The sequence below is a fragment of the Nansenia antarctica genome (genome assembly GCF_963989245.1).
Source record: "Nansenia antarctica genome assembly, chromosome: 12".
Classification (NCBI taxonomy): domain Eukaryota; kingdom Metazoa; phylum Chordata; class Actinopteri; order Argentiniformes; family Microstomatidae; genus Nansenia; species Nansenia antarctica.
Genome location: NC_137682.1, coordinates 13,727,976 through 13,754,024, shown reverse-complemented (window position 1 = coordinate 13,754,024; position 26,049 = coordinate 13,727,976). Strand labels below are relative to the sequence as shown.

Genomic DNA, 26,049 nt, shown 5'->3' with positions numbered 1-26,049 from the left:
CTTCTTCTTACAGTGTCGGGGTGGGGAGGTGGGTGCTATGGGTGAGGCTAGTGGGAGAGGCTAGTGGGTGAGCCTAGCATCCCAGAGAAATATTGAGCTGGCTTTACGTCCAACCTCTGTGATTCCAGATAATGCAGTTTAGGCATCATTATTAGTGTATGTGTGTGTGCGTGTACGCATGCACGTTTGCTTGTTTGTCCGTTGCGTGTCTGTGCACAAGTGTGTTGGTATCTCTGTGTATGTTTGTCTTCTATACCTCTATGTATGTCCTCTATCATTTCTCTTGGCTCTCATTTCCTCACATGGTTTCTCCTACCTCTCTTGACCCTCTCCTGACACTCCTTCTCTCTTTCCCCCCCTCTGACTCACTGACTGTCAGCTCACCACCTCAAGCTCAACCTTAACAAGCCTGAGCTGCTCTTCTGCCCTGGGAAAGCCTGCCCTCTCCAAGACTTCTCCATCACCTCCCTGACAATCTTGGGGTGATCCTTGACAACCACTTATCTTCTGCGGTGAACATGACAGCGACACCCCCGCTCCTGTAGGTTATTCCTCTACAACATCAGAAGCATCCGTCCATTCCTCATGACAGAAGCTGCACAACTCTTGGTCCCGGTACTTGTGATCTCCCGCCTTGACTACTGCAATACACACTTGGCCTCCCCACCTCCGCCATCAGACCTCTGCAGCTCATCCAGAATGCTGCCACCCATCTGGTGTTCAATCTCCCCAAGTTCTCCCATGTCACAAACCTCCTCTGCACCTTTCACTGGCTCCTGGTAGCAGCTCGCATCAGATTCAAGACCCTGATGCTCACCTATCGGGCGGCAAAGGGCACAACCCCACCCTAATTGCAAGCACTGCTCAGCCTTCAAATCCCAAAGCCATGACTGGGAAATTTGTTTTGGGCTTACACCACACTGCAGCCAAAAAAGAACAACAGACAATACAACATGTTAAAACACAGACAGAAGGCAACCCTGATTCAGACAAGGGTAGAAGTAAAACGCTAAGTAAAATCAATCCAACATTCATCTGGTGCTGTTTAAAAGTTTAACTGAAACCGGAATCAAATCATTTTTAAACCTCTCTAGAGCGGGGGACTCTAAACCTCCTCCCAGAGGGCAGTAGGTCAAACTCTGCATGTAGGACATGAGAGGGATTCGTGAGAATTCTATTAGTCTGCCTTAGAGTAGCCCGTTCAAAAATAGACTGCAGGGATGAGTGGCCTTTCACCCCTATGATCTTCCATGCAGTCTGCATCAGCCGGACCAGTTTGGACTTAATATTTACAGATCGGTTACCAAACCAAGCTGTAATGCTGTATCTGATCAGACTCTCTAAGACAGACTGATAGAAAAGTAACTTTTGGTCAACACCATGAACTCTAAGGCGGCGTAGGAAGTGCAGACGTTGTTGAAGTCTGCTACACAGACTGTCTACATGGGTGCTCCAGGTTAGTGAGTTGTCAATGAAAACCCCAAGATACTTGTAAGAGGAGTCCCCTGCCCGATCACTACACTGTTCCACCTCAGCTGGCCGCCTGGCACCGCCGCCTCTACGTGGATGCAGCAGTCGCAAATGGTAAATGGTAAATGGACTGACTTTAACCGCTTTACAACGGCCTCTCATTCACCCATTCACACACACATTCGCAGCACACCAATGGCGACAAGCTACCGTGCAAGGCGCCGGCCCGCTCACTGGGAGCAATTTGGGGTTCAGTGTCTTGCCCAAGGACACTTCGACATGTGGCCAGCTGGGGCTCGAACCGCCGATCAGCCAACCTTGTGATCATTAGACGGCGGCTCTACCTCCTGCGCCACAGCCGCCCCACTACTCTGTCACAGCTTTTCACTGTCCTGGCACCCCGCTGGTGGAAAGAATGTCCCACTGCTGTCAGGACCTGAAGACCCACTGCTGTCAGGACCGCGGAGTCATTAGCTATCTTCCGTCGTAGATTGAACTGTCCCTTCTAAAGATCTCTTCATCCCCACTACTCCCTGTAGAGTTTCTCTACTGTAAATAAATAATAATAATAACTCATAATAATAAAAAATGAAAGAAAAAGAAGAGTGATTCTTCCGTCTTCTAGAATTGTGACTGCCAATGGCTCCTGGTCCTAGCATTGGTCCTAGATTTATTTTTCTTATGATGACTGATGTGTAGATGATTCACTTGTGTTGTTGTAAGTCGCTTTGGATAAATGCATTTGCTAAATGGCAAAAAATAATTGCCATGTAAAATCTGTGTGTGTGTGTGTGTGTGTGTGTGTGTGTGTGTGTGTGTGTGTGTGTGTGTGTGTGCATGTGTGTGTGCGTGCATGTGTGGATACGGTAAGCATTAGAGTGAAGCACTCTGATTTTGGACCAAATTATTTTGTGTGAATCAGCAGAGAGAATTAGAGATGCTGTTTTGATCAATTTGATTACAGCCATTAGGTTTATCAGTTGGAGAGAAAGAGAGAACACGCTTCATGTTCACTGCTAGACATGACTACAGGCTGAGATGTTTTTTTTCTCTTGTCGTTCCATCCCCCAGCACCAAGAGCATGGCACTGCGCCCTCATAATCCATGTGTTTTTTTGTTTTTCCGAGTGGGGCAGTCCCACTCGTATTTTTCTTTTCATTGATAGAGACAGTATAGATTATGACAGGAAGGATGGGAGAGAGAGAGGGGATGCCAGCAGGATATGTCCGCGGCCGGAATCGCCGGGGTCAACGCTTAACGCTTGGGGCGGCTGTGGCGCAGGAGGTAGAGCCAGCCGTCTATTGATAACAAGGTTGGCAGATCGGTGGTTCGAGCCCCGGCTGGCCACATGTCGAAGTGTCCTTGGGCAAGACACTGAACCCCAAATTGCTCCCAGTGAGCGGGCCAGCGCCTTGCATGGCAGCTTGCCACCATTGGTGTGTGAATGTGTGTGTGAATGGGTAAATAAGAGGCCGTTGTAAAGCGCTTTGGAGCAGAAAAAAAAGGCGCTATATAAGTGCAGTCCATTTACCATTTAACTCACTACGCCACCTAAGTGCCCCTCATAATCTGATCTGAACTACAGCGTTTTAAAATGGCTGATGGTGTCTCAACTCAACATGTCAAATCTTCAGTGATATTAAATTATTAAATAATAATTAATAATTACATAAATAATTAAAATAAATGTGTTATGTAGTCACCCACTGTCTCCAAAGTCCTACAGTAGATGACATGCTGTGCAATTTCTCTGCTGAAAGGAATTTAATTGTGTTCGCGCCTCGCTGTGCTATGCTGTGCTTTTACAGTTGTTCTCCATTGTATACACACAATGGAACTATACAAACAAGTCTGACAACTAGAAGCTCATGTATCAACAAGACTAAACTCTAAGCACAAATCCATGGTAGTAATTTTTAAAACTCTAAGCACAAATCACATCATTTAGCACACTTTGAAAACACTGGCCTTCACAATGCCACACCCTACTTACCAATTGGTCCCACTCACTTCTCACTTGTTAAAACTCAATTGGCAAAACATATCAATCATGAACAGAGAGGAAGAGTGAGAGCAAGGGGAGGAGGAGGAGCAACCTTGGTTGACCATGTACTTTAATCATGGCGGCTTAACAATGACCAAAGCTGGGCAGCGAGTATATGATTTATGATTTATGATTTATTTAAAATAGGGACAATGCACATTGATTAACAGACATGATGTAAATTAGCCTAGCAGGCTAGTTGTCATCTGCTTTCCCTGGCCAGATTTTAAGAAGCACCTCAAAGCAACCTAAAATCTAAAAATATTTAAAATAAATACATACGCTACCAAATATAGAAGAAAACATATCAAAAAGAGGACAAATAGCTTAGAAGACAGATAACAACAATTACTTACAAAACAAATGACCAAACCTGGACAAAAAACTAACAACAGCAGACAATTACCATACAATAATCGCAAACGAGAGCAAGCTCAAACAGAACAAACAAACCCATACTTAACACAAAAGATACAAAAGGACAAGACAGAAAAGTTTGCAAGACGCAACATGGAAGGCTACTAGAGTCCAGCTGAATTTGAGCCGCTTCACGGTAGCCTCAGTTATCCAGCCATTTAGAGATGAGAATATGTGCAGTTGAAGTGAGACATTTACATACACCTTAGCCAAATGCATTTAAACTTTGTTTTTCACAATTCCTGACATTTAATACTAGTAAACATTCCCTGTCTTAGGATCACTACTTTATTTTTTATTTTTTAATTATTTTGTTATTGCGATAGAGACAGTAGAGATTTGAATGATGGGTGAGAGAGAGAGAGAAGGGATGACATGCAGGATATGTCCACGGCCGGAATCGAACCGGGAACCCTGCGGTTTCATGGTCGACGCTTAGTGTGTTACGCCTCCAAGCTCCCCTGGATCACTACAATGTGAAATGTCAGAATAATAGTAGAGAGAATAATTTAATTCAGCTTTTATTTCCCAGTGAGTCAGACGTTACAGTTAGTACTCGGCAGCATTTCAGATAACCTTCCACAACCTTCCCACAATAGGATGGTGGAATTTTGGCCCATTCCTCCTGACAGAACTGATGTAACTGAGTCAAGTTTGTAGGCCTCCTTGCTTGCACAAGCTTTTTCAGTTCTGCCGACACATTTTCTAGAGGATTGAGGTCAGGTTTGATGGCTCTCCAATACCTTGACTTTGTTGTCCTTGAGCTTTTTTCTCCTGCAGCAAAGCAACCTCACAACATTACGCAGGCCACCCCTCGTGCTTCATGGTTGGGATGGTGTTCTTCGGCTTTGTAAGGAATCGGATCCCCGTTTTTCCTCCAAACATAACGATGGTCATGGTCCTCAATTTTTGTTTCATCAGCTCAGAGGATATTTCTCTAAAAAGTCAGATCTTTGTCCCCATCTGCAGTTGCAAACCATAGTCTGGCTTCTTCTTTCATGCTGAGCGGCCTTTTAGGTTATTGATACATGGACACGTTTTACTGTGGATGTACAGTAGATACTTTTGTACATCTTTCCTCCAGCATCTTCAGAATGGCCTTTGCTGTTGTTCTGGGACTGATTAGTTAATCTCTAGGGAGACAGAATGCTTCTCCTTCCTGTGCGGTATGATGCATTTGGGTTGCCATGGTGTTTATACTTGCGTACTATTGATGAACGTGGTACCTTCAGGCATTTGGAAATTGCTCCCAAGGATGAACCAGACTATTTCTGAGGTCTTGGCTAATTGTCTTTTGATTTTCCCATGATTGAGTTTGAAGGTAGGTCTTAAAATACATCCACACGTAGACCACCAATTTTACTTAAAGTATGTTAATTAGCAGGAGCTTCTAAAGCCATGATATCATTTTCTGGAATGATTTGTCTTCTACTCTTTCTCTCGTTCTCTCTCTCTCACACACACAGACACAACCGGTCTGGTCTCTTCGCTTCTCTCTGTGTCTCCCTGGCTTTGTGTGCACGACTGCGTTCTGGTTATAACCGTTTCACTTTTCTAATCGCTCATTAAGGATGGATGGCAACAGAGACTGAGCCCAGAACAATTCATAATGAAGTGAAATGAAACATTATATTATTGATGGCCATTATCAAAGGCAAACTGAATATACAACGATAGGGCTGGTAGCGGCAGCTCCGTATTAAAGAACGGTAGTCATTTTTCCCCCAGTGATATCTTAATTAAGTTAATGAAAGTGGTTAAGAGATAGAGATGGGGAAATAGGGACAGCATGAGAAGGAGAAATAGAGGTAGACTGCACAACTAACAAAACTGCGGGCTGTACATCAAATCAGTTTGATCGAGAGATTTTAATGAACCAAAAACTCAAAAAGACTGTGAAACTGGACTTTCAAAGACGAGGTAATTGTTTCTATGTATCGTCATCCTGGTGCGTTCTTCTAGCATCAACATCAAATGATCAAATGATGAAAAGATGATGAAAATATCTTCCTCTACCCTCCCATCTCTCTCTCTCTCTCTTTGCGTCTCTCAGTCTGTGTGTGTGTGTGTGTGTGTGTGTGTGTGTGTGTGTGTGTGTGTGTGTGTGCGTATTAACGATGGATGACAGCAGACTGAACGCAGAACGATTTATAATGAATTGAAATTAAACATTACATTATTGATGGCCGTTATCAAAGGCAAACTCAATATACAAATACAGGGCTGACTGTAGCAGCTCCGCGGTAGACACGCAAGAGCCGTAAGAGAAACAGGCGTCCAGTGAGTTTGACGTCGCAAAAAGTCCTCCAAAAGTTCAGCCACGCACACGCGCCGCTGAGGTAAGGTCGGATGTGTATGTAAACTTCTGACTTCGACTGTAAGTAACCTCTTCAGTAGCTCTTCTATACTCAGACAACAGTAATTACAGTTATGTAACTTTATGGTTTCTATGGCTATCTACAGTGCTTAGAGAAATGTATAGTGTAATGTTGTTTTGTATTACATTTATGAAATATGTGTAGCCTATACTGTAAATACTGTATACTGTACTGTATATACTTTTCAGGCAATGGATGTGTAGACGCATGTCCACACATACTAAATGCATTCTCCCCTGCTCCTTGGCCAGGGAGAACATCAAGCGATGTAGATGAGGTCTGATCAGGGGCCTCCTTTATAAAGCTTTGCATAGAACTGGTGTTACGTAGGCAAAGCAAGAACATTTACGCACACCAACATTCGGATTTATAAAACGATGCGCACGCAAGTGGAATTTGCGGTGCGCAAGTTCCTGCCTGAATGACTTCCGCCGCCTTGCGCTCACCTCCATCGCCATGAAGTGCTTTGACAGGTCCCAAAATAGGTTGCAATTTGATGGTACAAAGACTGTTGCCACAGTTTCGGGGCCTATTTTTTGCTCGCTCAATGTAGCGTCAGTCATTCAAAGCGGATAGTAGGTAGCAGACTTGAGAGCACAGATTTGGCCTCTTTTGGTGACTAAAAGTTTCTTCTTATCCATGTCGACAACGAGTTTTGCTGGAAATAGCAGCCAGAAAGGAACGTAACTGTCAACGCATGCACAAAACATGCCGTCACCGATAAGAGAATCGGTAACCTCGGATGTTATTGATACCGATGCATCGAAAAATGTGTTACCGATTCTCAACTCGCAAAACTCGTTGTCAACATGGATAAGAAGATGTATAGTCACCAAAAGAGGCCAAATCTGTGCTCTCAAGTCTGCTACCTACTATCCGCTTTGAATGATTGGCGCTACATTGAGCGAGCAAGCAGTAGCCATATGAGAACAATCCCGAGGTAAACAATGGCCCCGAAACTATGGCAACAGTCTTTGTACCATCAAATTGCAACCTATTTTGGGACAAAAAAGTCTGTGTGGTTCCTGTTGAAAAGACCCAATCAAGCTACTAAGTCCTAATACTTATAATAACAGGGTTATTATGTGGTAAAAGAACAAGGAATACGTTACGTAAGTCAATTATAAGTACAGTTTCACCAGGTCATCTGACTCAGGCATTTCAACAGTGGCACACAGCAACTTGGAGGCATGGAATTAACTAAATCTAAAGTGGTTGAAATGTTTTTCATAATTTTTATTTGTGTGTGTTTTCGTGTTTTTTGTTGTTTGTTGTCTATTGTCTGTGTGTTGTATTGTAAACTGTACCGTTACCTGTCTGCTTCTGTTGTAATGTAATGTTTGTCATTTATGTTAGGACCCCCTCGAAAACGAGATGATGCATCTCAAGGGGTTTAATCCTAATAAAGAAAATTCAAATAAAATCCGCTACATTCATCTTGAAAAATGGCTGCGTTTTCATTCTACAAATGTCAACTTTGTTCTCAAAGTTAGATGTCTTCTGTCAAGTTTTTGAAGTATTGTCCATAACAAATGTAAGTAACTATTTAAGTGAATTACCATCGACAAGGACTGTCTGTGTGTGAGTAAGGGGGCTGTGTCCTCAGTGGTATCAGCTCTCTGGTAAAAGTATATTGTGTTTACGCTATCGGCCTGTGTGTCCTTGGGAATAGAATAGTGATGAGGTGATCAAAATGGGGGTGCACTATATGTTAGATTGTATAGCGGAGAGTGGTGTGTGTGTGTGTAGTTTTGTGTTAGTGTTCGTGTTACTTACAAAGCTGGAGGTGTCTAGTTTCTTGCGCCGTGCCAAGTCTGTGATGTTGTCTCCATTGTAGTTTATGCTCTCCATACAGCCATTAAAATTCTTCCTACTGCCACCTACAGGCTTGCCACTGTACGGCATCCCCCCGAAACTCAGCTAGACGGAAAGGAAGAGAGACCTGTTATTAAACGAATGGATGTTGGAAGATGGATGGATGGATAGATTATTCTTTTGAGGGATGGATGGATGAGTGTTTGGAGGGAGGGATAGAGAGAGGGAGAGAGAAATGAGCGAGAACTGCAGTATCAGAAGCTGTGAATACAAGGTGATTGAACCAGATGACGGACAATCCAATCTAGAATGTAGATGCAGTACAAAATGAAACTAAACAAGAGATGAAGGCATTAAATGAAACAAAGCAAGAGAATATATATATATATATATATATATTCTATAGAAACTAGATATTATACACTAATACCAGACTGGTCTCCTACTGAAATTGCGTACCTTTATACAGAAAATGTTCCCAATTGCGTGTCCTGATTTATGCTTTTAGTTATAGGCTTACTGGCGGGTGAAAACTGAAGGCAGAACGCTGTATAAGGCAGTTGGTGGGGTGGTAATGGTCTTAAGCAACCCACAGCTCACTGGTTCGACTCGTGCTATGGACAGCAATATGTGCTAATTGTTGTTGCTAATGCTAATGTTTGCTTAACACTAGAACAGCCATGCCTTACCTACTAAAAGAGCCGCCTCAGGGGTCTTTTTCAATGCAAAGCTGCTATTTACACACAACTACCACTAGTTGGCCGCTTATAAATTAGCCTGCTTCCAAGTTCCTACACAGAAAAACCGCAAAATAGCTTTATATTAGCTTATCCTGATGTGATTTAGAAAATGTAAGGATACTGGGTGGTAGAACGCACATATCTAGGAAAAGTCATGAAAGGAGGGTCCTGAAATTTGATCGAGTGCGAAGATATAAACATTTGTTTTACTCACAGTGTTATTGCCTTCCCCTGACAACTTACCTTTACTGTAACCACTCAAAGTGAATGCATAATACTGCCTTTCCGCCACACAATTCAGAGTAAATAAAGATCAACTTTCTTCATAAGTCACGCAAATTCTGTTGCCCTCACGTACCTGTATCTTCAGGTTTTGATGCATCATCCAAAAATATATCTAATGTGGCAACAAGAACACACAATTGGGAATGTGTACTATTGTGTACAGGTACGCAATTTAATTAGGAGACTGTGGTGACTAATAAACATGTCACTTTGGGATTCTGAATTAGCCCACAGAACACAACAGTTTAGCACTGGTGGATGTGTTCTGTTGTATCAATGTGTATGGTGATGCTTCACTACTGTTGTTAATTAAAGCCAAGGGCGCGAGACACATATCTTCTGACAAGGCTGAACACAGAACGCATACACACAAGGCTGCACGCAAAAATACACGCACACACACACACACACACACACACACACACACACACACACACACACACACACACACACACACACTCTCTGCTAAGCAGATGAGCTGGGTGGTAAGAATTGAACGGAAGGCAGTTACGCTATCTGGAGTGACTCAGTCAGTCAATGATTCCTCTGCCAATATATATATGCCCAGGGTTCATTGCACATCACACTCACACACACACACACACACACACACACACACACACACACACACACACACACACCATCGTTCAGCTTTCTTGTATGGATTTCCATTTAGGTCCATTAATTAGACAGCTTTAGTTTAATTGGAGACTAGCTGCCCTCTCAACCTCACACCAAAGAAACACACACGCACACGCACACACACACACACACACACACACACACACACACACACACACACATACACATACTACACATACACAACACACAACACACAACACACAACACACACACTGCTTTTTTACATAATTTTCTGCATGTTCTGAAATCAATTTCCTGTTTTGAAGCTTTAGCGGTAGAGTTTGATTCCATTAACACCCATCGGTAATTGTCTTTATAGATTAGCCCTATAGATGATTGTAAAACCAATATCTGACTCCCTGCTGTATGAAATTACAGTTCAGAGAACACTGGAGGCAAATCTATCTTCAAACACATAATGAATGAGAGAGAGAGAGAGAGAGAGAGAGAGAGAGAGAGAGAGAGAGAGAGAGAGACAGAGAATGAGAGACAGAGAATGAGAGACAGAGAATGAGAGACAGAGAATGAGAAAGAGATGACAGGGGGGTAGGTAGACTAGCACAATTAATACATCAAAATGAAATATGATGAATTTATTTTATAGCCCATCATTGTGGGGAGAGAGAGAGAAGGAAGGTGGCTACAGAAGAGAGGAAATGAAGGAAGATAGACAAAAAATATGTCTGAAAGAGAGAATGAGCAACAGAGAGGGGGTGAGAGGTCTAGTATTTGACATTCTGGCTCTCTAACAAGCACAGGAGCGTGGTGTTAGAGGGGCGACTCAGGAGAAGGCCACAGGGGACGCAGGGGTGAGGTGAGTTAATTAGTTTTACTGTCTGACTGTGTGGGGGAGGAGAAACTAACCACTACAGGAGAGACAGTCTTTCTTCAGAAGTGCGTGTGTGTGTGTGTGTGTGTGTGTGTGTGTGTGTGTGTGTATCCTCACCTCATAGTCCAGGTCCAGATGGTCAAACTCTCCGTTGGTTCTAAAGTGCTGCATATGTCTGTCCAGAGTAAAGTTCACGTTCCGTCTGTACCGTTCGATCACAACAGAGTGCCAGTGGTGATCGTCCAATAAGCTTCCAGTCGTGACAGAGGTGTGGCCAAGAATCGAGCCGTACTGGTTACTGCCTGTAGACCACATGATCAAAGAACATCAGGACATCAGTGCGCACACATGTGTGTGTGTGTGTGTGTGTGTGTACACTGCATGTATATATGAGGCTATTCCTGACCACATTTAACCATCTAACCTACAGGTCATTAAAGGCAAAGCCTCAAATGAGATAATTGGGTCATTCTTAGATAATGAGGTAATTAGATAACTAACCATTAGGGTATAATTGCCCTGAGCGTGTCAAGTTATCACAGCGTCCCATCCGAAAGCTTAGAAACTTAATTTGTGGCAATTATTTCAGATTGAGCCTGGTGTGTAATATTTAGCAAGATGTGTAAATATTGAATACATAGCTTTTTGACCTCATGGTGATGGAGGGCAGGAGTACTGAACTTATAAAAAAATATGTATATTTTAGGGCTGTCAATGTTAGCGCATTAACACTAGAACAGCCGTGCCTTTTTTTACCTACTAAAAGAGCCGCCTCGGGGGTCACCTCTTTACAATGCTCAAGCTGCTATTTACACACAACGACCACTAGCTGGCCGCTTGTAAATTAGCCTGCTTCCTACACAGAAAAACTGCAAAATAGCTTTATACTAGCTTATCCTGATGAAAAAATTTAAGGATACTGGGTGGTAGAACGCACATATCTAGGAAAGGTCATGAAAGGAGGGTCCTGAAATTGGATCGAGTGCAAAGATATAAAAAATGTCAGCACTAATATACATGTATATATATATACTGTATATATACTGCCGCTCTGGTTCAACACTATTTCTACACAACTCACTGTCCACCAGCTACTAGCCACTGTCAACTTCCTCGCTGGATGACTCATCTGTACTCTGGTCTCATCTCCAACTCTGACTGACCCTCCTGCTGCTCCTGTCGTTTTCCCCTGGACTCTCACCTCTCTCACTTACCCCCCAGCTTCCTCTGTCCCTCTCTCGTCTCACCTATGCTGCTACTGACCTTCACTCACTCAACAATAACTATCGCCTCACTGCTGCTGCTGCCACCGCCGCCACCAAAGCTGGCATTCTCCATCGACGCCGATACAGTGGGGGAAATAAGTATTGAACACATCAACATTTTGTTTAGTAAATGTATTTCCAATGAGCCTATTCAAGTGCAATTTGCACCAGACTTTGGTATTAACTCAAACAAACCAGACAAAAAATCTAAACATTAAAGTCCATATGTAAATAAAGTTATCTGTAATAAAGTGGAATGAAACAGGAAAAAGTACACTAACTGAAATTAATTCAATACTTAGTGGAGAAGCCTTTCTTTGTAATGACAGCTTCAAGCACTTTCTGTATGAAGCAACTAATTGCCCGCAGTATTCAGGTGTGATTCTGGCCCATTCCTACACAGATTGTAATCCTCAGCATCCTGGTGGATGGCAGCAGGTTCATCAAAAAAAATCTCTCTGTACATGCTTCCATTCATTGTTCCTTCAATGATATGAAGTCTGCCAGTACCACGAGAGGAGAAACAGCCCCACACCATGATACTTCCACCTTCAAACTTCACTGTTGGTATAGTGTTATTCCGGTGATGTGCAGTGCCATTTCTCCTCCAAGCATGGTGTGTTGTGTGACAGCCAAAAAGTTCAATTTTGGTCTCATCTGACCAGAGTACATGCTCCCAGTAGTTCACTGGCTTGTCCAAATGTTGTTTGGCAAACCTTGGCTTCAACATGTCTTTTTTTCAGTAGTGGAGTCTTGCGGGCTGAGCGTGCACAGAGGCCATGGTGGTGAAGTGCATTGCCTGCTGTCCTTTCTGTCACAGTTGTACCTGCTGCCTCCAAGTCTTTCTGGAGCTCTTTCCTAGTGGTCGTTGGCTCTTTGGCTACTTAGGCTCATTGGAAATACATTTACTGAACAAAATGTTGATGTGTTCAATACTTATTTCCCCCACTGTACAGCCATCGAGGCTCACGCCAAAATCGAAACCGGACTCTACACCACCGGCACCATGGACAGCACCCATTATGGCCTCAGGGCTGAGCAGCTGCAGGTAAAACTCAGCACCACGGACAGCGCCCATTCCAGCCCCTGGGCAGAGGAGATGCAGGGAAACCCCTACAGCTCTGCACAGTTGCACCCCGCCTCTGGAACTCTCTCCCTCAACCACTCATAGGGCTTACACACCGGCAGTTCCGAACGCCGGTTCGCGTTCGCGTTCGGAAACCTCCGAACGTTGGCGCTGTCTGGCGAACGATACACTGGTATGAACGCGGGCTCGTTCGCCAGACAGCGCCAACGTTCGGAGGTTTCCGAACGCGAACTCGAACCGGCGTTCGGAACTGCCGGTGTGAAAGCCCTATCAGAGACTCACCCTCACTCTCCACTTTTAAATCCCACCTCAAAACCTACCTGTTCTCCCATGCTTACAACCTCCCCTACTCCTACCCATCTTCCCTAACCCTGCCACCCCCCCCTCCCCCCCTGGACATGCATACAACCTCCCCTACCCCTACCCATCTCCCCTAACCCTGCCACCCCCCCTCCCCGTTCATTAACCCTGTGTTCTATGTGCCCATGTTATCTGTTGCCTGTTGTTTCTGTGTTTTCCGTTTCTCCCATATTGTCAGCGTCTTTGAGCCTCGGAAAAGCGCTTTATAAATATAATGAATTATTATTATTATTATTATTACTTAAATAATTCCGAAAATCTAGTATACATACTACATTTCTCGCACACTCAAATCTCGCATATTGTACAGTGTGAATGCTCTCGCATACTCAAATATACGTCATATCTAGTATGAGTAGTATGCTAGTATGCCATTCCGAACACAGCCTATGTGTGTGTGTGTGTGTGTGTGTGTGTGTGTGTGTGTGTGTGTGCATGCACGTGCGTGTGTGTGTGTGTGTGTTCAGTACAGTCCATACCCAGGTTAATCTGTAGCATTAGCTTAGCCTTGTGAAGCTCCAGCGTAATGTAGTCTCCCTGCTGTCCCTCTCCATGCAGGATCACGCCCTCACTCTCCGACGTCTTGAACTTCAGAGCGATCACGTCCTTGATAATCTTCATCTTCTTCACCTGGTGGCACACGGACATCCTAGTTCAGGTGTCATGTCGTCCTTGTGGAGACGTTATGTCTATCTACCTTATACACGTTATATCTACCTTATACACGTGTTATATCTACCATATACACATGTTATATCTACATTATGTAATGTCTACCTTACACATAACCCTTCAAGATAAAGTGTAACCAAAATATCTGTATAGTGACAGTGAAAGGCAAAATGCATTTAAAAAGCACCTTAAAGCGGTACGAGATCACCCCCTGTCCGTCAAAGTTGATCACGTCGGCCCCTGAGGAAGAGAGAGAGAGGGGTGGAGAGAGAGGGGAGAGAGTGAGAGAAAATAACAGATCATGAATGAAATCATGTTAAGGTTGAGAAAATATAATCGGAAAGGGAGAGATGGAGGAGGTCAGTGATTGAGGAAACAGATATGAAGCAGAGGAAGCGGGAGAGAGTGAGAGAGAGACGGAGAGAGGTTGAATAAAATACAGTGCTTCAGTGCTGCTCCAATCTCAGCATCATCTGAACATCTGTCTGAGTGGATAGTGAGGAAGAGGGTGTGTGCGCGCGTGTGTGTGTGTCACATTGTGTCCTTTGAGTGGACAGTAAAAGAGGGTACAGGAGTAGCAGGGAGGTCCAGATAAGAGGGCTTACTACTGATCGGATCAGTCACTGTCACACACACACACACACACACACACACACACACGCCCTCTCGGTTAAACGACAAATAGGATAAAGCATTAGTGTCACTGTATACCACCAGGTGTCTGTTGGAGCAGATAAACACACACACACACACACACAGACACACACACAAACACACACACAAACACGTTACACATGGTAAACATGTCCATCTTTGTCACATGTGATACAATGCTTGCAGAGACTACTGGATATCGATTATGTTTGTGTCAACTCAAGGAGAACATCAATCTCTGTCTCTTCACCCCCCCACCCCCACCCCACCCCACCCCTCTCTCTCCTCTACCTCTCTGTCATCTTCGTCTAACTGTTCCTGGAGACGATTGATTCCTGTTGATCCTCTCTTCATTAAAATGTAAATGATCATGTTAATGTCTCAGCAGGGTGAATCACGACTTCCCACTTCCCCTGCCAGCACTGACACACGCTCGCACGCACGCACGCACGCACACGCTCACACACACGCACGCACGCACGCATACACTCACACATACGCACACGCTCACACGCACGCACACACTCGCATGCACATACATTTTGCAGTAGCTTGGTGGTAATTAAACTCAATTACAATCAGTAGTTAACTACTTTTTTGGCATGTAGCAGTGGAGTGAGCTACTGTCATTACTCACACACATTTCCCCCCCAAAACAAGTCACTATTTATTTATCACTATTTATCCCCTCACTGCTTCCTGTCTCCCAACTTTGCTCCATCATTTTCCCAGTGATTTCAGAGCGTTTCTGTCACATGTTGGACAAAGCAGAGCTTTTGTGCTAGAACTTCACCTTCCATTGAACCTTTCTCTAGTGTTGGGAAAGCTACTCTCAAAAAATGACTGATTACTTTAGATGAACTATATATATATAAATATATAATAAAGATGAGCCTCTGGAATGAATGTGTGTGTGTTTCTTTGTACACAGACACACACACAGGTGAAGTTCTAGCACAAAAGCTCTCCCCCCCCCTCCTGTTTGTCTGGCTGGTTAGGCTCACATTCCTCCTTTTCTTGTTTCCTATAGCTGGCCTGGCCTGGCTCTCTCTCCTCCCCTCTCCTTGTGTGTGTGTGTGTGTGTGTGTGTGTGTGTGTGTGTGTGTGTGTGTGTGTGTGTGTGTGTGGAGGAGGAAGAAGGGAAGGGACACATCTTCTTTAGAGTGAATTAGGGAAGGATGGTTGGAGGGAGGGTGGGAGGAGGAATAACAGTGTTTTAAGTGAATGGTGGTGAGGGAGAGATGGGGAGATGGAGGGATGGAGAAATGGAGGGATGGAGGGATGGAGAGCTGGAGGGATGGGGCGCTGGATAGGGAGGGATATGCACTCCCTGGTTGGCTGAGTGAATGGCAGACATACAAGCTTTGACAGGAAAATCATTAGAAAGCACCTTAGGCAGACTGATTGATGATACATCCTAATGTATTCTGTGTGTGTGTGTCTCTCTGTGTGTGTGTGTGGGGGGGGGTGGGTGGGTGTGTGTCTATGCATGTGTAAGCAATGATACATTTCCAACCCAGCCAGACTTCATTTATATCAATCACAAAATACCTGGGAAATATCTCTATCTGTGTCCAGCATTATTCACCTTGACAGCACTTCAATAGGCTTCGAATGTGCAAAACACACTATTCATAAAGGTAAATTGTATTTATCTTCAGTCGGTGCATGTGTTCCTTTTCAAAGTCACATAGAAACGGGGAAACGGGGAAGAGAAAATGAAATGCATGAGAAGGTTTTTATCTGATCTTGAAGAATAGCTGTTAGGTGTGTGTGTGTGTGTGTGTGTGTGTGTGTGTGTGTGTGTGTTCTACATACACTATGTGTGTATATTGTTGTGTACAGTATATGTGTATATTGGTGTTTACAGTGTGTGAATGAGTAGGCTAATGTGTCTTGATTCGCCGACACATTTGTCAAAGCTACATCTACCCGTCTTTCATCATGGCAGAGGAAATGTAATAGAAAAGCTGGATAATCACTTCACTGGCATGATTGATACACACACACACACACACACACACGCTCACACGCTCACACGCTCACACGCTCACACACTCACACACTCACACACTCACACACTCACACACACACACACACACACACACACTCACACACGCTCACACGCTCACACACTCACACACTCACACACACACACACACACACACACACACACTCACACACACTCACACACACACACACACTGTGTAATCACCGGAATAAAAGATGTATGCAGAGTAATTTATGCAGAGCCCTAATTGAAATGTGTTATCAAAATCAATTTGGCAGCCTTTAATAGAATGAGAGGTTGGTTGGAAGTGTGAGTGGGCTCACATGGTGGTATTTGTGTGGGGGTGTGTGTGTGTGTGTGTGTGTGTGTGTGTGTTTTGACAGTTCCATCTTCATGTAATTCCATCTTCATTTCTCTCCTTGATGGAATTAGTTCATAATGAATGCCAGCCCTGATTAGATTCGAAAGGGGAAACAGCCATGGGACTCTGCGGATGCCTAGTTGTAACATCTTAATGATAATGTGCATCTTATGAACAGGGTAAAAGTTGTCATTTCTCTATAATATCTCTACCAATGCATTATTGGAAGATGTTTCATTATGTAGATGAATATTGCTGTGAGAACAAGTTATATGCTCCATTGCATGAACACAGAATATGTGACAGCAGCTGGTGAAAGCGGTAACAACTCGGCAACCAATCAAAATGTTCAGACATTTATTCGAAAAATGTAAATAAATGTCAACATTGTTGAAAATCAATGACACACTTGATAGTCAAGCCAAAATATTGGATTGGGTGAGTAATCCCCACTACTCTACACTAACTAGGTATGTGTGTGTGTGTGTGTGTGTGTGTGTGTGTGTGTGTGTGGTCTGTGTGTGTGTGTGTGTGTGTGTGTGTGTGTACACTCACAGTAAGAGCAGCCGTAGACCTCTATACGAAGGCCGATCCGTCCCTCCTCACTCCAGTCCAATGGTACGAGACGCAGAAACCTTCCCACAATGCCTTGCTGCAGATCGTGGCGCACCACGCTCTCCGTGTTCGAGTTCCCAGAGAAGGCCTGCAGAGAAAACAAATACACAAATACACACACACACTAATTACATCCAGCTCACACTAAACGTCTGCAGAGGACACACACACTCTCTCACACACACACGCGCACGCACACACACACGCGCACACACACACACACACATACACACACACACACACACACACACACACACACACACACGCACACACACACGCACACACACTGTCTACATGTCTGCCAATACAGAAGCAGTGAGGCTCACCCAGCAATTGCAGTACATACTACACACCTACTCAACCCCTGAGAAGGTGTTTCAACTCCACTCCTCCTGAGACCGACAGGGAGAGCTCAGATAGATCCTTTCTCAATCGTCCTCTACATTTCTGTTAAGTTGATTAATAAGCAATGGAGGCTGAAGCTTTATCAATCATTTCAGAGTGTTTATTTAAATCTTGCAGGAGGGCTCTCTGTACAGTCAACATAGGATTCAGTACAAATGCCCCCCCCTCCCTCCATGGGGTTGGTTGGTCTTGTAATTTCAGCATACAATTCTCACACAACATCACATGAGTACAGATTATGGTCTATCTATGTGAGCTCATGTTGGCCTTGGAGAGAAGGGAGTGAAAGTCACTCTTCATCTAGCACCTGTAGTGTTAATCACATACCCTTCTTGTTATTCATACAGTCTTCAGTGAACATAATATCATGATTATTGTATTAAAGACATTTTTCGAACAATTTCCCTGTGACAGTTTCAGTAGGACTCGAGAGGAGGACAGGGGAGGTGATGGATCTTGAGTTAAATAGTTTGAACCAAGTCAGATTTGGTTTGAGTTGTGACATTATGTATCTCAAAATAAGCTATTCAGCTCTTATGAAACTCAGTCGAAAGTTCCTTCTTTGTTTGGCATGCACCCTGTTTGCTATTTTGCAGGTAGAACGTATTGTGTAGAACGTACGTGTACAACAGGGGTTCATTTTACAGTAGCTGGGTCAATCCATCGCATCTTATCACCATGCTCTTATCAGCCACCTCAGTTTATCTCTCCCCTATTTTAAAGATGAGTTGAATAATGACTTGTGGAGGTTTTCGATTGTTTTTGTCTCCCATACACATGCATTTGTAGAGAAAGGACCATAGAGATCATGTACCTACATGCTACAGTGTACAAAGACTTGAACTAATCACACAGACTAGTGAACAGACAACTCTACATTCAAGTCTAGATACTAAAGGCCACAAAACACTGGCGAAGTGAATTAAATGGAAAAGGAAAGCATAGAAACATTCTCCCTTTTACATGTCAATGTGTTCCATGCAATTGCCAAGTATTTACAAGAATGCGTCAATATGAGGGGAGGTCCTCCGGGAGAGGGGAGGAGAGGAGAGGAAAGGAGGAAAGAGGTAAGGAACAAATAGAGAGAGGGAGGAATAAAGAGAACAGGAGACGAGAGAATAGACTTTTCCAGACTAATTTTCCTCTTCAGAGCCCTTGAGAAATAAAGGAGATAAACAAACTCAGGGGATTACTCCTTCAATCGCTCCCTTGTTTCAAACCCCCCCCCCCACCTGCCCTGCCATTGGCTTCTCACTTCACACAAGTTAGCAGACTGAGTGGTTAGCCAACCATCCAGTGGAGGCGAACCTCACAGCCACATCGGGGAGAAATGGGGGGGAGAGCGAGATGAGAGAGGGAGGGGGTGAGGAATGACAATGGGGGAGAGAGATGAGAGAGAGAGAGATAAGGAAGGGAGGGGTGAAGATCAGATTTGAGTTTAGTCCTTTTGTCTCTACGTCTTTCTCTTTCTTACCATCTCATTGCTCTCTTGCCTCTACCCACCACCTGCCAGCCCCCTGCCCACCTCCTAAATTCCTCCTATTGTGGGAAATAAAAGCAGAATATATCTATCCGGATTCAGCTGACTGCATTTAGAAGGCTTATTGTTGCTTTTTTTTGTGCAGCCAACATTTTTTCTTTCTTGCCCTTGCACAGAAGAAAAGACCGACGTTGTGCTAGAACTTCATCCCCTCTGCCAACCTCTTTTCTTTCTTTCTCCATTGTGTTCGTCCCTTCATTCCACACATATCTGTCCCCGCTTGAATGAACTGCTCAATTCCAAAACCATGGCTATGCAGAATGGAAAAAAAGAGGAGGAGGATAAGGAGGAGGAGGAGGAGGTGGAAAAAGTTCTAAATTCCGAACTCGGAATGAGTCTGTTCTCCGGACCGGTTAATTCCCTCTCGTTCCGAGCCAAGACATTAACCAGCCAGCGAGTGTGTAATTGGTTCTATGTGCGTGTGTGTGTGTGTGTGTGTGTGTGTGTGTGTGTGAGAGTGTGTGTGTGCGTGTGTGTGTAATTGGTTGGCCACATGTTGAGTCACCCTGAGAGCTTAACGGTCTGAAGTGCTGTTTAATCAAGCACCTCAGTAATTGACAGCAGCAATGGCCTTAAAGCACAGATAGCAGCTTTCACTCATTAAGAGACAGGTACTATGCATGTGTGTGTGTGTGTGTGTGTGTGTGTGTGTGTGTGTGTGTGTGTGTTCGTGCGTGCGTGTGTGACTGTGTGTGTTAGTGGTGTACAGAGAAGTAATTATCTGTATCTGTTCAACCTACACAATTATCGGTATCTGTATTCAGATAGAAGACCTAATTATAATGCAACATAATATTGGCATATAATTAATTATGACATATTTTTCCACATCCTCATACTGTACGGTTCATCTCTCTCTTTTTAATTCCTTTTTTTCTTTGACTAAACTACATTTTTTGAACTGTCTGAACTCCACCACCCCGGACCCCTCCCTCTGTAACGGGGGGACATTGAACTGTCAGAAACTTGTTTTAATTTGTTTAGAATTCCAAAGATTCTGTTTTGCATTGGAAATAAAAACGATATTCTAGAAAAATATCCTTCAGTTGAAGGGAATAATCTTAAATTCCAATGATGCTGTGTTCGTGTTTCTTCTTAACATCACTGCAGTTCGCTAGGTAAACGTGAATTACTACTTGCGACGATGTGAGAGTTTCACATCAAGACAGCACTGACTTGGTGGGAACGGCTCCTGAATAGTCATCACTTTTCAATGTGTAGTAAATGAAACGACTAGTTAGTGAAATCAAAGTCCTATGTTGCAAACAGAATGGGCATTTTTTTGTCTTGTGGCCATTCACAATGATATGAATCGATTTGAAGAAACATAATGGCTGATGCCATATCAATCAGGGCTTTTTCCCCCAGAATAATAATGAGCAACTTCGGGTCGAATCTGTATGTTTCCATCCACATTATTTGTGCTTTTCCGAATAAGGTATTAGTATTTGTGTAAGACTTTGAGGAGTGATTCTAGCTGACGGAATGTGTAAATGAGTCTCTCTCTCTCAGAGAGGTGCCCCTAAAAAAGACACGGTAGAAGTTAAAGGTCTAGCTAGGAGCAACTCTCAATACATTTTCAAAGGTTTTTTGACCGCAAAGAGGGTATGTGGAGGGTTAAACAAACAGAAATCCCAGTGGGAGGTCATAGCACCCTGTCTGGTTCCTTCTCTGCATCAGAGGGGGTCATCCCTATGTTCCCCGGGTCCTATGTTCCCCGGGTCCTATGTTCCCCTGTTTCTTAGCAAAAAAAAAAAAAAGGGTTCTATGTTCCCCTCTTCCGAAAACTTCCGAAAAAGGGTTCTATGTTCCCCGCTTCCGAAAAAGGGTTCTATGTTCCCCGCTTCCGTATATTCCCCGCCTGCCGTTGTGTCAAGCGACCCCAGGTGTCGTTATGTAGTACTGCATGTTTTTTTTTTTTTTTTTTTTTTTTTTTTAAACAACATACACAAATACATAATTATACTGTTAGTTTTTTTTTTATTGTTTTTTTTTTTAAACAACATACACAAATACATAATCATACTGTGGATTACTATGTGTACAACATTATTATATGAACAAAATGATTATATGTACAAAACCTTTTGTAGGTAGGACACTATTGGACCTCGGCCCAAATCTAGTACTGAACCTGACCCCCCATGCTAAACCATTTGGAAGTACAGTATACTAGGACTCCAATTCAGACACACTGGGGGGCTGTCACAAATCTACTAACTCTAATCAGCCTGGTCTCACACGGCAGACGTCAGAATTCGACGTTGATGGACAAACATTAATCTGCTCTATTCATACATTAATCTGCTCTATTCAGACATTAATCTGCTCTATTCAGACATTAATCTGCTCTATTCATACATTAATCTGCTCTATTCAGACATTAATCTGCTCTATTCAGACATTAATCTGCTCTATTCAGACATCAATCTGCTCTATTCACACATTAATCTGCTCTATTCACACATTAATCTGCTCTATTCATACATTAATCTGCTCTATTCAGACATTAATCTGCTCTATTCAGACATTAATCTGCTCTATTCATACATTAATCTGCTCTATTCATACATTAATCTGCTCTATTCAGACATTAATCTGCTCTATTCACACATTAATGTCTTCACAAATGACCCAACTCTGATAGTCTTTATATCAAATCTGAGAATGAAATTCAGTATGCTAAAAAAGGGGTATGCTATTGATAATATGAATGAATGAATCAATGAATGGTCTTTATTGTCATTGATATAGTACTGGTTTACATAAATAAAGGCTATGTACACTATCCACTATACTATACTGTACAAATAAAACACTGTGCTGTACTCTATGCTATGCTATACCTATTCTAACATTTCCTATTCTCGGCAACCTTATGTACCCTAGGGTTGTCATATTGCACATAGTGTTATTGCACATTCATTTAAAGTGTCGCAGTTTGCAGGCTTGAAATGTACATATCATTGTAGCATGATATGCTAAATGTAGCATATCATTTAGATTGTTTTTAATGTATTGTTTTAGATAATTCATTATTTTAAAATATTATTTTCTTTAGATAAACAACTAAAATAAAAAATCTAAATTAGATGCTATTGATACTGCATAGAAACACATTGATATAATAGATAGATAGATAGATAGATAAATACTTTATTTATCCCCGTGGGGAAATTCATTTTGCCGCGCCACTCCACTAAAAACCACACATAACAACACAACACAACATAAAGGACAGACAACAACACTGGGCCAGCCATGTACAGTATATAAAAAACAGTGAGATCTGATATAAAAGTGGATTAAAAGGATGGCTATAGTTATTTATATTAAAATACTAAAAAAGTGATGATGGTGATTAAAATAAATAATAAATACAGATTCAGGAGCCTTGACCCCGACTGCTACTTTAGTTGCCATTGAACAGTCTTAGTGCAGCCGGGATAAATGATTTTTTATATCGCTCCGTCCGTTTCAGGGGACAATGTTGCACTCTGATATTTAGTGTGTCTCTGTTGCGCCCTTCTACTCCGAGTCACCAGAGGGCGTAACACCCCCTATCAATTGTTTTAAGGTCAATTGTAATTGAGCTTGAGTTACAAGACTTCCTCACATACCGGTATGTGAGGAACACATGCGTAGTGACAATGGCTCAAATAATTACTGGAGACCGAGGGGGGAAAATATTAGTTCTGGATAATTTTAGGTACCAGAAACACCGCACAAATTTACAGAATATTCGGTGGCGGTGTTGGAGAGAAGACTGCCGGACAGTTCTGGTTACAAACATCTTTGATGTAGAGGGGGTCAATCCCAACATAGAAGTTCGGGAGGTCCGCGAACATGTGCATGCCCCCGATACACAAATGGTGAACAATGCGCAATTTCGCCAAGTGATTACTGGAGAGGTGGTGAGAGAACCCACAGTACCAATCAAACGCATTTACGATGCTGAGTGCGTAGGTCTACAGCGGGGCCGTCCCATCCAGCGTGGAGGTCGCGGGCGACCTCCTCAAAGATTCTCCTCAGTTAGGTCTGTTATGGCCAGAGCCAGAGCTGCAGTAATCCCTCCCGTCCCAGCTACCGTTGATGATGTAAGGATCGACGGTCAATGGGCTGAGACATGGGGCAGAGACCATTTCCTCCTGCACCAAGACAGTGAGTGGGGCATAGCAGTGTTTTCCACAGAGGACAACCTGAGACAGCTGCGACACTGCAGGACATTATACATGGATGCTACATTCAAGTCGTGCCCACGCCCATACAACCAAGTATTTACTATACTCGGGGACATTCATGGCTTCGTTGTCCCCCTTGTACATGTCCTCATGGAGCAACGTACAATTGGACACTACCGACAAGTGTTCCAGTGTGTCAAAACGTCACTCAGGAGAATCACCCACCACCTTTGGCGTCCGCGTAAAGTCATCTGTGACTTTGAGCAAGCGCTGAAAACTGCTCTTGAAACGGAGTTGCCACAAGCCAGAATCGGAGGATGCTACTTCCATTTCAACCAAGCCTTGTGGAAGAGGGTACAGGCACTTGGATTGGCTGGTCCATTCCGTCATGACCATCCACTGGCAGCAGTCATCCGCAAGGTTTGTTGTGTTCTGTCTGCACTGCTGTCTGTCCTGTGTTGTTTTGTTTGCATTGCATTTAGAAATGCTCTTACTGTAACGCCAAATCAAATTCCTATATGTGTATGCTTAATGTGTATAAATGGCAATAAACGTTATCTCATCTCTCATCTCATCTCATCTCATCTCATCTCATCTCATCTCAAGGTGATGGCCTTAGGACACCTGCCTCTGCCTCTGGTCCAGATCAATTTTGATCTTCTCCTCAACCACAGAAACACCAGGCGTGCCCTGATGAACCACCCTGAGTTACAAGACTTCCTTGCGTATGTTCGTAACACATATGTCCATCCTGGAGCGGCCTTCCCACCAGCGATGTGGAATGTGTTCGAAAGAAACATGGAGCAAAGGACCAATAATCATGTTGAATGTAAGTGTAACAATGACAGATCTGAACAAAAAAAATATAATTTCATCTAATAACTAAATCTGAAGTATTAAGTTAATTATTTTATATTGTTAATATAATATTGTCTGCTAATTATGGGTTAATTCATTCTTATCCTATCACCTCTGGGCCTGTGCGTATATCGAGGTTTAACTATGAGCCGAAACAAAAATTAACGAAACATCAAACACAGCAGAGGACAGGAGGGCTCTTTAAACAGGTGGACGAGTTGCCACGTACAGGCGCGCTAATGATGATGGACATAACATCAGTCCAATCATGGGCGGGCACCGTGATTGAGAAAGGATTAAAGCGCGCTAATGATGATGGACGTAACATCAGTCCAATCATGGGCGGGCACCGTGATTGAGAAAGGATTAAGAAAGGATTTAAAATTGTGAAAGGAGGAGACACAGAGGGGAAAATGTTCAATGTCAAAATGTTCATGCCAAACTAATAACATTTAGGGCCTGATTTACTAAGATCCCAAATAACGAATACTAATTGAAGTTCACACACAGGGGAAGTTGAGATATACTTGTTTTCGGCTATACTTCAAATAAGGCCCGCTATCTTCTACATTGGAAAGATCAACAATCCTCACTGCACACCGTTAGTAGATCAGCCTGCAGATGTAGAACCAGTTTGCACATTAATAGGCCATTAATAGGCTAATAAGTTATAATTCTGTATTTTTGTTCTAGCTTATCATCGTACTCTGAACGATGCTGTCCAAGTGCGCCATCCTTCACTTTGGAAATTCCTTCGGCACCTGAAGGATCAGCAAACGCTTGCAGAGGGTAAGCTGGGGATGGCAGACAGAGGCCACGCTCCCCCAACAAGGAGACGGAAGTGGAGGGAGTTGGAGGCCCGTCTACTGAGGCTGAAAGGACAGTACATGCAGGGCCTCAGAGATCTGGCTTCGTACTGGAGGGCTGTCAGCCGTAGCGTCCGTATGGGCTAGATTTCCACATTTATTTTGATAGCACTTTGGCCTATGTTGTTGTTATTATTATTATTGTTATTGGCCTAATTGTGTTATTGTTATTATTATTATTATTATTGTTATTGTTATTATTATGTTATTGTTATTGTTATTGGCCTAAATATTGCTATTGTTATTATGTTTGTTGCTGTTTGTTGCTGTGCCTGACTACTAAAACACTAGAGTGAAAGAGACTACATCTCTGTATGCCAGGATCCCCCGAGGATTTGATGTGTGAAAGAGGATGTGTCACACTCTATGTGCTACGGAAACTGGCTAGTTACTTAGGGATTATATTATGGGATATGTGACACTGTAACCTAGAGACACACTGCGCTGTTACGTGACGTCCTGCCAATGGGATGTACAGTATTGTCTCAGGTTGGCATTTTGATGCTTGGTCTTGGAAACAAACACCATGTTTGCACAAACATAGTTTTTTTGTT

The 26,049-nt window shown here is 43.2% G+C and overlaps 1 protein-coding gene across 1 annotated transcript in view; it reads right to left on the bottom strand.

Moving 5' to 3' along the window:
- The window catches only part of LOC308168879 (contactin-associated protein-like 2), a gene marked incomplete at both ends in the record, with an annotated part of 347,443 nt that overhangs the window by 150,419 nt on the left and 170,975 nt on the right, over positions 1-26,049 (bottom strand). The window contains 5 exon segments of the mRNA XM_080543522.1: positions 8,086-8,229; positions 10,738-10,922; positions 13,812-13,962; positions 14,192-14,244; positions 17,586-17,733. Of these exon segments, the coding sequence (XP_080399648.1) occupies positions 8,086-8,229; positions 10,738-10,922; positions 13,812-13,962; positions 14,192-14,244; positions 17,586-17,733 (681 nt within the window).